The 12571-nt window shown below is 51.5% G+C and overlaps 1 protein-coding gene across 14 annotated transcripts in view; it reads left to right on the top strand.

Moving 5' to 3' along the window:
- NFASC (neurofascin) overlaps window positions 1-12571 on the top strand; it is a 78120-nt gene that overhangs the window by 26983 nt on the left and 38566 nt on the right. For 11 of the 14 annotated variants that reach the window (XM_053998094.1, XM_053998087.1, XM_053998090.1 and 8 more), the window contains 12 exons: window positions 3490-3601; window positions 4211-4395; window positions 4968-5099; window positions 5594-5737; window positions 6543-6654; window positions 6754-6920; window positions 8102-8249; window positions 8839-8963; window positions 9766-9801; window positions 10625-10726; window positions 10801-10998; window positions 12284-12354. In XM_053998094.1, coding sequence (XP_053854069.1) covers window positions 3490-3601; window positions 4211-4395; window positions 4968-5099; window positions 5594-5737; window positions 6543-6654; window positions 6754-6920; window positions 8102-8249; window positions 8839-8963; window positions 9766-9801; window positions 10625-10726; window positions 10801-10998; window positions 12284-12354 — 1532 coding nt within the window. The remainder of the gene's footprint in view (window positions 1-3489; window positions 3602-4210; window positions 4396-4967; window positions 5100-5593; window positions 5738-6542; window positions 6655-6753; window positions 6921-8101; window positions 8250-8838; window positions 8964-9765; window positions 9802-10624; window positions 10727-10800; window positions 10999-12283; window positions 12355-12571) is intronic. The other 3 variants (XM_053998088.1, XM_053998097.1, XM_053998099.1) reach the window with 1 other exon arrangement.

Below are 12571 nucleotides of genomic sequence, written 5' to 3'. Positions count from 1 at the left end.
TCCCAAAATCCTAAATGGTGCTTCAGGCCCAACCCCAGGATGGCTGCCCTGGGAATGGGTTGGAATTGTCAGGGATGTGTTGGGATGACAAGGGCGGCCGTCAGGGATTTTGGGGACTGGGAGATGGGGCTGGTTTGGGAATCCTGGCAATGTCACCACGGATTCCAATGTCACCACCTCTCCAAAGCCACCATGGATTACAACTGCTCCCAGATCCGGAGCTGTCCTGGGCAGGATTCACTTCCTGCCCTTCCTGCTGCTTTTGGGGCCGGGGTTGTGCGGGGTCAGCTCTGGGAATGTCCCTTGCTGTCCCCACCGTGTCCTGGAGTGAAATCCCTGTGGAGCCGGAGCTTCCTCAGGGCTTGGCACAGTCCAGGGCACAATTCCCATCCCGCAGGGACTTTTGGGGACAAGGAGGGAGCTGCCAGCTGGGAGCAGGGAGAGCCGGAGAGGAGCGGGATGTGCCGGGCCAGGGCACGGCCAAGGGAATTGGGATCCTGGCATCAGGAGCTGGAGAGTTTGGAGGGAGCTGAGGAGCTGGGAAAGGCTCAGCAGCGGAATCAGCCTGGGAGGAAGCGCTGGAATGGGCTGGACAGTCTGGGAATCCTTGGAAAAATGGCTGGGAAAAGAGATCGTCAGCAAAATCAGCTTTGGTGGGAGCGACATCAACCACCCAGAAGGGAGGGGACAAGAAACAGGACAAAGGGAATTCCAGTGGAGAGTTTTCCTGGGCTTCTGGATTTCATCTTCGTTCAGGGAAATGGGATCTTCAGAGTCGCTCCATCAGGAAAATGGGATTTTATCCGCACAATCCCCTTCTGTCCCTCATTTCATGGGTGCACAGGCAAAACTTCCTGCTGTTCGTGTTGTAACATTCCCTGGAAAACTTCCTGGCTCCAGAGGATTTGAATCCCCCCCTCCCACCCCTGTGCAGACCTGGACTCCAACCCAGGCCTTAATTAGCTCAATAATTAATGAATTGGGGGTTGCAATTCTTCCCCTCAGTCCTTTTCCTTGTGGCGGCCCCAGCGCTCCTCCCTGGAATGACCTGGCTGGGAATGCTGGAGCTTTGGATGTGGAGAGGGATGTGAATCCCAAGGATTTGGGGTGCTGGGGGGGATTTGGGGCTCTTGGCTGTTCTTCCTTGGGGTGCAGATCCCCAGGATCCCAGCTCAGCTCCAGAGGCAGCTGGAAAAGGGCTCTGGAAGGCTGGGAATCCCGTTGCCAGGATGTTCCTGAGCTTGGGAATGGGGGAGCTGCTGGTGGGGACGTGGAGCACGGGAGATTTGTGGGACACTTGTCCCAAATTCCTCTCTAGGGCTGGGATAACCACAGGAAGTGTCACCCACCCCTTGTCCCCAGGGCTTGGAGTGACGATTCCCAGAATTCCGTGGGCAATTACCAGGGAAAAACAATCTAAAATGATAAATGGAACATTTAATTAGCAGAATTTCCCACTTTTTTTCCCCCCTTTTTAATGGAATTAAAACCCTGTTTTGTCCCATTTCCTCTCTTTTTTTTGGCAAACCTGAGGCTGTTTGAGCCTGACTGTGCCAGGCTGAGCAGCTGGGACGTGTCAGGATGAGCACATCCCTGGAAAAGAGAGCTGATGGGGGAATTTTAGATGGGAAAGGGACAGTTGGCAGCTCTGGGGTAGGAGTCAGATATTTCTGGGATGAACCCAGTCCACAGCAAAGCTTGGGAGCAGAGTGAATTTTTAAGCTGAAATTAACAGCCCCAGGATTTATTTTTCCAGCTTGGATCCATCCAGAGGGATGAGGGAAACCTTGACACTTCCAGCTGGAACTTCCACATGCTCAGAGCCTCTGGTTCTGAGGGAATTTCTGGCTGCTCCCTGTTAGAAACAGCAAAACATTTCTTATTTATTAATTTTTCTATATTATTTATTAATTATTATTTATTAATGGTGCTGTGCTGAGGCAAAAACCAGTTTTTTTTCCATGCTGTCCTTAGGTTCATTAAAGCCAGGAGGGTACTAATTAATCTCCCAGATTTTTAATTGCCATCATTAATACAGGCTTGTAAAATCTGGCTTGCTCTGCTTAGCACTTCCAATTATCCCACAGGATCTGGAGTGGGAATAAATCCTGATCAAAGCCAATCTTGGCCGATAAAAGAGTGAATTCCCACTTTTCTGATTTGGCGGGAGAAGCTCCTGGATGTGGTGGAGGTTTGGAAGCTCTGCCCTGGGATGGGCTGAGCTGGTTTAACCGGGAATGAAAATTTCTTCTGGAGCAGGGATGCAGACAGACCCGGAGAACTCAGCTTTTTGGGATAAAGTCAGGATTTTCCTGCCCTGGTAATCCATTAATCCATAATTGACTAACTAGGACCGCACGCGGAGCCCGTGGGAGCGGCGGGATGTGGGTGTGGAACCAATTCCAAGGATTCCATGGATGAATCCTGGGGTTGGGTTTTCCTTCCCTAAGGTGGGAATTCCAGGAAGAGCCCCCATCCTCACTCCCCTCCTCCTTCCCCTGCCGCAGCTCTGGAAGTTTCCCAAAATTCCCAAAATCCTCCCACTCATTGAGCCAAGGAAGTTTCGGGGCACTGGGATGGTCTCTCCCCATGGATCATTCCAGGATTTTTTGTGTCCCTGTTCCGATCCCATCCCACCCCTTTCCTAATCCCATAACTTCCATCCCTGCTACTGCTGCTTTCCCGCCCATCTCATCCTGTTTTGTCCTCACTGATCCAGATCTAGGTCAATCGTTCCACTCCTTAATGGAATTTTTTCCATGAATAATTAATTTTTTCCCCCTGCACAGAGGCCTTCACTGTGTGTGGATCCATAGGGAATTGTCTCGTGTCTTCCCTTTGTTTTTTTTCCCGTTAAACTTCCCTGTCCAGCCCTCAATGGGTCATTTTGGTGGCTGAGCTGTCCCTTTCCAAGGGGAACCATCCTTCCAGGCCTCCAGGAAAGCTGGAAAACCTCCTTGGTGCTGCTGGAGCCCCGGGGATGCTCTGTATCCCGGAGAATTCTGTGGAAAAGCGCCTCCGGGTCTGAATAAACCCTTTCCGTGCCCATTTTTCCTCCTGTCCTTCGTTACATGTTACATCCATCAATATTTCCCAATTCCATCTGATTCCAGCCCGTTTTCCAGAGGCAGGGAGGGCAGGAAAAGCAGGAACTGATGGAATGGGGACGATCTCCAACGCTCAGTCCCCTCTGCTGCTCCTTCTCTCCCCTGCCTGCCAAACTTCCTGTCTCTCCCCTTCTTTTTTTCATCCCCAAATCCATCTGGAGCCCTCCTTCCCTTTCCAGGCACATTCCTGGGTGAGTTCAGAATCCTGGGATGGCCGGGGAGGTGACACCTTCCGTGAATTCCCAGACGCTTTTAAAAGAAACGTGTTCTGTTTTCTTTCTTTGTTGTTGTTGGTTTTTTTTTGTTTTTTTTTTTTTTTTTGTTTGTTTGTTTGGTTTGGTTTGGTTTGGTTTTGGTTTTCCTTCTCTCCCACTGATTCCAGCCCGAGGGATCACGGAAACCACTCCCAGCTTCATGTATCCCTACGGCACTTCCAGCAGCCAGATGGTGCTCCGAGGGGTGGATCTCCTGCTGGAATGCATCGCCTCTGGAGTGTATGTACCACGGAGAGGGCGATTCCCAGCAATTCCCAGCGGGATCAGCGCAGGGAATCACCTCTGGATTAGGAAAAAAGGATCATTCCCTCCTTTTTAGCTGTTAACAAAGCTCCTGTAACCTGCTTGATGAGCAAACAGAAATGCTGAGGTTTCCATTATTTCCTTCTGTCCCGCTGGTTTGTCCTAAAATTTGGGAATTTCCCAGGAGCTCCTCGCCACGCTGTGGGGGAGGAGATTTGTGTCCCCCCAAAGTGTCCTGGGCTTGTGGTCCAGCCCACACCATCAGACCATGATAAGGGATGGGCTTTGAGGTCCCTTCCACCCCAAACCATTCCAGAATTCCATGATCCTGCATTCCCAGGAGGATCAGGAGGAGAACACCATTCCTGACCCGCGGGGAATGTTCAGGGCCGTGGTTTAGGGGTGGTGGTGGTGGGAAGGAGGGTGGTGGGAATAAGGGTGGCCCACCAGTTAGATCAGACCTTCTCCCTGGGTTTTAGTGGCTCCCAGGATGGGAATTTCACTGTTGTTTAGGAATCACAGCTCTTTACTTGGGAGTCATTCCCTAACTTTTGGAAAAGCTCTGATCTGCTCCGCTCTCCTCAGACCAGCGCCGGACATCATGTGGTACAAGAAAGGTGGGGAGCTCCCGGTGGGCAAAACCAAGCTGGAGAACTTCAACAAGGCCCTGCGCATCTCCAACGTGTCCGAGGAGGACTCCGGGGAATATTTCTGCCTGGCCTCCAACAAGATGGGCAGCATCCGCCACACGATCTCGGTGAGAGTGAAGGGTACGTCACCTTTACCTTCCCTCTTTGGGTCCTGGCCGCCTGGAGCCGGGAGGGGACACTCATGGAATGCTGGGAGGGACAGCGGGGCCTTTCCCTGGGGATGGGTCTGTGCTGCATCTGTGTTCTTCAGGGAATCGTGGAATGGGTTGGGTTGGAAGGACTTTAGAGATCACCCAGGACACATTCCATGATCCCATGTTGCTCCAAGCGCCATCCAACGCGGCCTTGGGCACTCTCAGGGATGGAGCAGCCACAGCTTCTCTGGGAATTCCATCCCAGCCCCTCCCCAGCCTCCCAAGGAATGATGCCATCCCAATATCCCGTCTAAATCTTCCCTTTTTTGAATTAAATCTTGTCCAAACGGCCCCAAAAGCAGCGGGAGATGGAATCCCACTGATAGAAATGGTGATGGATTTGTGTGGCCAGGGATAGGAAAGGGATCTCCTCCTTCACTGAATCCCGGGAAACCCACTCGGTTTTTCCATTGCCTTCCACCCCCAGGGAGTGTTGGCGGGGGGAATTCGGGGGTGGTGCCGCTGTCCTTGTGTCACCGGGACGGGGCTGTTTTCCAGCTGCTCCCTACTGGCTGGATGAGCCGGAGAACCTGATCCTGGCCCCCGGCGAGGACGGCAGGCTCGTGTGCCGGGCCAACGGCAACCCCAAACCATCCATCCAGTGGCTGGTGAACGGAGAGCCCATCGAAGGTGAGTGCGGGAGAGATTGGGCCTCCTTCTCCAAAATCCCTGCTAAAATCCCAGCCCAAAATCCCAGCCAAGGATATCCTGGCTGAGCATGAGCTAGAGTTGCCTCCCCCTCCAAAATCTCAGCCAAAATCCCACCAAAATCCCAGCCAAGGATCTCATGGCTGAGCATGGGCCAGAGTTGCCTCCTTCTCCAAAATCCCAGCCCAAATCCCAGGCAAAATCCCAGCCCAAATCCTAGCCCAAATCCCAATCAAGGATCTCCTGGCTGAGCATGAGCCAGAGCTGCTGGTGGGATCCAACACCCACGTGGGCTCTGCGTGAACCCCCAGCTTGTCTGGGATGGGCCCAGTTCACCCAGTGGCTCCCAGCTGTGGCTGTGGAGCTCACACACCATCACCGGGTTTGAACTGGGCTGGGCTGGGAGGACGCCCCATGATATTACGGGGTGGATTTTCGCTCGGAATCAAATTGAAGGAGCTGTTCTCGTTTTGAAGCGTCTCCCCCCAACCCGAGCCGGGAGGTGGCCGGGGACACCATCGTGTTCCGGGACACGCAGATCGGCAGCAGCGCCGTGTACCAGTGCAACGCGTCCAACGAGCACGGCTACCTGCTGGCCAACGCCTTCGTCAGCGTGCTGGGTGAGTCTGCGGGAGTGGGAGCACCCAAAACTCAAATTTCCATGGAATCTGAGGGTGGGTTGGGTTGGAAAGGACCTCAAGCTCAGCTCAAAGCTCATCTTAAAAGGCTGGATATGGCTCTTAGTGCCAAGGTGGTGTTGGGTCATAGGTTGGACTTCATGACCTTAAAGATCCTTTCCAGCCTTGCTGGAAACCTTTTCCAACCTTTTTCCAACTAGTTCATTCTGGGATTCATCTAAAATTCCACCCTCTTGGAACCTTCCACTATCCCTGGATGTTCCAAGTCCTGTCCAGCCTGGCCTTGAACACTTCCAGGTATCCAGGAGCAGCCACAGCTTCTCTGGGAATTCCATCCCAGCCCCTCCTCACCCTCCCAGCCAGGAATTTCTTCCCAATATCCCACCGAAACTCTCCTATTTTGGTTTAAAATCATTCCCCTTTATCCTGTTACCATATTCCCATGTAAAAGTCGCTCTCCCTGGTTTTTCCAAGCCCCCTTTTCCCTGCTGAAGTTTTCCATGAGTTTTCCCCTTTGCTGCTCTGAGGGAATGCACAAAGGCACCCAGGCTTTGTGGATGAATCCCAGGCTTTGCCATGGATTCAAACCAGGGCAAATCCAGGGATAACGAGGCTGGAAGGAGAGGGAAGGTGAGGTGAGCGGGAGTTGAGAAGCTCTACTGGGTTTTGAAAGTGCCAGTAGGAAAAGTGAACAACAAAAAAAAAAAAAAACAGGGGAAAAGCTGGAAAAGAGCAGCAGAATCCATTTTTCCTCCTTCTCCATGGCTGGAATTTTGGTGGTTGGCAGATGTTCCCCCCCGGATCCTGGGCCCCCGGAACCAGCTGATCAGGGTGATCCAGAACAACAGGACGCGCCTGGATTGTCCCTTTTTTGGGTCCCCCATCCCCACCCTGCGCTGGTAAGAGCCGGATCCCATCCCGCTCCATCCCAAGGGATGGGAAAGGGGAGGGTTTCCTGCTTTTCCTTCCCTTCCAACAGCACTTTGTGGTGTTGGGAGGTTTAAGAACGGCCAGGGGAACACGCTGGATGGAGGCAACTACAAAGCCCACGAGAACGGGAGCTTGGAGATGTTCATGGCTCGGAAGGAGGACCAGGGAATCTACACCTGCGTGGCCACCAACATCCTGGGGAAAGCTGAGGCCCAGGTCCGCCTGGAGGTCAAAGGTAGGGGCAGAGAGGTGCCAAAATCTTGGGTCTTCTGGAAGTTCCAGCAGAAACAGTTGAGGTCAAAATCTTGGATCCTCTGGAAGTTGCAGCAGAAGTAGTTGAGGTCAAAATCTTGGATCTTCTGGAAGTTGCAGCAGAAATAGTTGAGGTCAAAATCTTGGATCCTCTGGAAGTTGCAGCAGAAGTAGTTGAGGTCAAAATCTTGGATCTTCTGGAAGTTGCAGCAGAAATAGTTGAGGTCAAAATCTTGGATCCTCTGGAAGGTGCAGCAGAAGTAGCTGAGGTCAAAATCTTGGATCCTCTGGAAGATGCAGCAGAAGTAGTTGAGGTCAAAATCTTGGATCCTCTGGAAGTTGCAGCAGAAGTAGTTGAGGTCAATGTCTTGGATTTTCTGGAAGTTGCATCAGGAATAACCCTTGAGGTGAAGGGGGTTGGTTGTGGCTGATCTGACCTTCCAGCAGGTCAGAGCTGGGAGCCTTAAAATGGTGGAGATTCCATTTTAATGTTGGGAAAAGCCAAGGCTGGGGATGGTGGAAGGGTTTGGGTTGGGTGTCAGGCTGGGAGATGCCATCAGCAACACCACCACTGACCCCAAGTGTTCCTCGGGATTAGCCGAGGACAGTAAAACAGTTTTGGAATTGTTTTTACATCACTCAGCAAATCTGGCTGCTGACTCCAAAAAATGGAGTTCTTTTAAAGGCTCAGCACGAATTAATGACTCGTTAAATTAATTTATTTGTTCAAAGCTGGACAAACACCCCAACTGTGCTTGCCCTTCCCAAGTAACCCTGCTCTCCGCTGAGTCCCTGAGCCAAGCCCCGCGGTTTTGGGACGTGACCCTTTGTGACCTCCTGCAGACCCCACCAGGACCATGAGGGGACCTGAGGAGTTTGGGACACAACCCTTGACCCCGTGCAGACCCCACCAAAGTTGTGAGGGAACCTGAGGAGTCTGGGGTGTGTCCCTTTGTTTGTGGCCCTGTGCAGACCCACCTCGAGGGTTGTGAGGGAACTCGAGGAGTTTGGGACTTAACCCTTGACCCTGTGCAGACCCCACCAGCATCATGGGAGGACACGAGAAGTTTGGGGCGTAGCCCCTGATTTCATGCAGACCCCACAGGGATCACGAGGGGTCCTGAGGAGTTTGGAACGTGACCCTTTTTTTGTGACCCCATACAGACCCCACCAGGATCGTGAGGGGCCCCGAGGACCAGGTGGTCAAGAGGGGCACCATGCCCCGGCTCCACTGCCGCGTCAAGCACGACCCCACGCTGCGGCTCATGGTCACCTGGCTCAAGGACGATGCCCCCCTGTACCTGGGCAGCAGGTATGTGCCCAAAAATTCCATCGATTTCTCTCCCAGAATTGTTGGATTTTTAGCAGGAGTCCCCAGGGATAAATATTGAGTTCCCACCTAAACAATGTTTGATGTTTTTGACACTTTTAATCTCATTGGCTCCCTCCAGCAATTCCAGCTGATTTATCAGTAAATCCAGACTTCGCTGCGGGTTTTATTTCCAGATATTTTAGCACATCTTGATAAAACCTGAGAATTCATAGCGAGCCACTCCAGAATTAATGTTTCTCTGCTGCGGTTGGCACAGCTTTAATTTCCTTTCTGTACCTGACTCCTGTTTCTTGTGAGGCAAGATCTGATCCCAGGGCACGAGCCCAGGGTTGGCTGTTGTCCTAAAAATGTGATTATTCCCCAGATACAGCCCAGGGCGCGTGATTCCTTAGGAAATGAGCTTTCCCAGAATAACCCAGCACGTCCTCAGCTGATAAAACTTCCAGACCGGAGATGTTCTCCTGCTCTGGTTGGGTTTCCAGCTGGATTTTGTCAAGGAACATCCAGCTGTCAACACTGTTTCCTAAATATGTTGGGGCAGAATTTTGGGAGGTTTTTTTCCTTGAAGGATGAAGAAGGAAGAGGATGGTCTGACGATCTATGGCGTGACTGAGAAGGACCAGGGCGATTACACGTGCGTGGCCAGCACGGAGCTGGACAAGGACTTCGCCAAGGCCTATCTCACTGTGCTGGGTAAAGCCCCCCTGGCCCCAGAGCTGAGTGCTTGGCTTTGAACGGGACACCCCAACCTCGAGGTCAGGCTGGAAGGGGGGTCTGGGCTCCAAGGCTGTCCCCTGGGTGCTCAGGGAGGTGCTGGCAGAGCAGGGGTTCCGCTGTCGCAGGATTCGCTGCCTCGTCTCGGATGATGGCACAGAAGTGCTGCAAAAAGCCCTGGGATTTGAGGGTAAAAAATTAAACAGGAACTGTGGCACACAGCCCAAAATATCCCCAGGTGGATGTTGAAGATCCACGAGAAAAGTCCTAAATTTGGGGGTGAATTTAGTGGGGTGTTGGGATGCTGAGCTATGGGATTGGGGCTGAGCCAGCTCCTCCCCCATTTTGTGTCCCCTTTGCAGCACCAGGGAGGGACAAACTTCACCCCAATTCTCCATTTGTGCCACTGCAAGCTCTGCTTGGCAAACAGGGATTTGTCATCCCCTGGCCACTTCAGATTCCCAGGAACGCCACAACCTGCCAGTGCCCCTCCACAGCTGGAACAGGAATCCCAAATACCAAATAATTCCCCTGGGGTTGATTTATTTCCCTTCCTTTCCCCTAATGGCTCATTAACCCCACATCAGACTGATATTTCCCTTTTGCTGCCAACTACGAGTGTGGGTAAAGCATGGAGGTCTCTGGGGGAAGGATATTCCTGCTCTGCTTCCCAAACTGGATCAATTCCTGCTGAAATCTGGAACTTTATGTTTGCCAGGTGCTCCTTTGGCCTCCCAAGCTTAAACTAACCCGATTTAACAAGCACTGTCTTACCTTGCAGCCATCCCCGCTAATCGGTTGAGAGATTTACCCAAAGGTAATCGTCACTAATTCCCTGCCTTCCTTTGATTTCCCACCTTGGTTTTGGTTTTCCCTCACCAGTAACTCCAAGGGAAATGGGTGGCAGCTGGAAAAAATGGGGGTTCCAGGTTGAAGGAGCTGAAGCTCCAAGTCATGCCCAAGTTCTCCTTGAAGGAGTTGATGCTTCCAGGTTATCCTTGAAGGAGCTGAAGCTCCAAGTCCTGCCCGAGCTGTCCTTGAAGGAGCTGATTTTTCCAAGTCCCATCCAAATTGTCCTTGAAAACCCATCCAGATGGGCAGAAAGCTTCTGTTCCACCACATTTTGTGTCCCACTGTGGCAGCTCCTGAGTGCAGGAATCACTTCATCTGTACTTGAAAATCCTGATGGGGAAAAAAAAAAAAACAACTCACAGAATCCCCTAATTTTTACCTGGAATTTATTCCTGTTACTGCATGAGCTGGTCCTTGTGATCACATTTTAAAAAATGGGGATTTTCTATCAAAAATGTGTGCTTCCACTAAGGTTTTGTGTCCTTTTGCTGCTGTTCATTTGCATTTCTCTGTGTAGGGTCACAAATCCCCCTAAACCAGCACCTGGGACTTTCCCCACCATTTTTGGGGGGGAAAGGCAGGATTTTTCCTGGGAAAGACAAGATTTCCAGGCAAGACACTGTCAGAAATGACCACGTTTTTATTTTAAAAATCACTCCGGTCCCCTAAAGAGCTGCAGGATGTGGATTGTGCCCTGGAGCACATCCTGCCCACAGGGCTGGGAGAGGTGGTGGGAACTGGGACTTGCTCCTGGGACAATTCCAGCCTCATTTATCCCATTCCAACAGAGCGACCTGACCGGCCCCGGGACTTGGAGCTGACGGATCTGGCCGAGAGGAGCGTGCGGCTGACGTGGATCCCTGGCGATGACAACAACAGCCCCATCACAGGTCTGCCCCCTGTCCCCAAAATCCCCGTGATGGAAAATCCCTTCCCTCCACCCACCTCTTCCTGCTCTTCCCAGACTACATTGTCCAGTTTGAGGAGGACCGCTTCCAGCCGGGAATGTGGCACAACCACTCCAGGTACCCCGGGAGCGTCAACTCGGCCGTGCTGAGCCTGTCCCCGTACGTGAATTACCAATTCCGGGTGATCGCCGTCAACGACGTGGGCAGCAGCGTGCCCAGCCTGCCCTCCGAGCGCTACCAGACCAACGGGGCACGTGAGTTTTTCCCAGGTTTTTTTTGTCCTTGGAATCCACCACTCTCCACTGAGGCTCCTCCCTCGATGCCAGGAATAGGTTGGCAAGGGCGGCACGAAATAACTCACAGAAGCAGGTTAGATGTTAAAGGAAAGAAAAAGAACCTAAAAAAGCAAACTTTATTTTCTGACTCTGTTATATATACAATAGTAAAAATGACAGTGGATTGGAGGGTGGAACTGCCACCTCTCCAACCACACTGGTCAAACCAACAGTCCATCAGTTCTCTCCACCCACAAAGAAGAATGTAAACCAATCATTATTTACCTGAACATGTGTGAGAAAACTCAGTTCAAACATGTAAATATCAGAAGGTTCAGGAACTTTCAGAAGAACTTTTAAAACTCTCAAAAGAACAGGGCGGCAGGCTGCAGGGGGATTTTCTGTATGGAATTCTCAAGCCTGTGAGTGATGTCCTTCAGGGCAGAGGTTTATATAAAAATCACTCATTCATTATAGGAAAATCTGGTTTTTCTTCTTTTCCCTAAAGGGAAGATTCCTAAAGGAATGCTTCCAGTCCTTTCAGACTACAGGAAGCTCAGAAATCTGTAGGAAAATCAGACTCAAGTGCAAATATTGTTAATTATTGGCTCCTATTAAAGCTGTGGGGGTGGCGAGGCCCTGGCACCGATTATCCAGAAAAAACGTGGCTGCCCCTGGATCCCTGGCAGTGTCCAAGGCCAGGTTTGATGGGGCTTGGAGCAGCCTGGGATAGGGAAAGGTGGAATTTAAGGTGATTTTAAGATCCCTTTCCACCCAAATTCCGTGACAAAAGAACAAAACAATCTCCAATCCACAACCAAGACTTGAGTTTGCCCGCCCAGTGCTTTGTCACGGAACATTTGGGAAAATTCCACATGAGGAATTCACAGGAATCTCAGCAGTTCTGCTGCATTTCTTCCTTTGCCCATTCCGGGGCGATTGTTGGAGGATCTGCTGGCATCTAGTGTTGGCTCCCAGCAGCGCCCGCCGTGTTTCAAAATGACAAACTCTGCTCCCTCCACAATGGTTTCCTTTCAAAGATTTAGGACATTTAGGGGACAAAAAAGAGCCTCCGAAATAAATGGCCTGGTTTTCCACAGGACTGAGAGTTTTGTGTCCCATTAACCTGAATGGGAACTTCTGGAAAAATCAGGCCATTAACTTCTGCCTTGGAAGGACTTTCGGCTTGCAGGGTTTTAACCCCTCAGTGGTTGTTTTTTGACACTGAAAAATGCATTGTTTCAGTTTCCAATGTGAATTTCAGGTCCTGAAATAAATCCAACGGGAGTTCAAGGGGCAGGGACCCAAAAAAACAACATGGAGATAACGTGGACCGTGAGTTCTTCTTGGATGCCCTTTGGGATGGAGTTGTGGGATGAGGGGGGAATGGGTTCAGAGTGCCAGAGGGCAGGGATAGGTGGGATACTGGGAATAAATCCTTCACCAGGAGGGTGGGGAGAGGCTGGGATGGAATTCCCAAAAAATCCATGGCTGTCCCTTCCCTGGAAGTGTCCCAGGCCAGGTTGGAGCAACCTGGGATCGTGGAAGGTGT

Source organism: Vidua macroura, chromosome 24, assembly GCF_024509145.1.
Source record: "Vidua macroura isolate BioBank_ID:100142 chromosome 24, ASM2450914v1, whole genome shotgun sequence".
NCBI classification, from domain to species: domain Eukaryota; kingdom Metazoa; phylum Chordata; class Aves; order Passeriformes; family Viduidae; genus Vidua; species Vidua macroura.
Note: the sequence above shows the minus strand (reverse complement) of the source record. Positions and strands in the feature narration are given on the sequence as shown.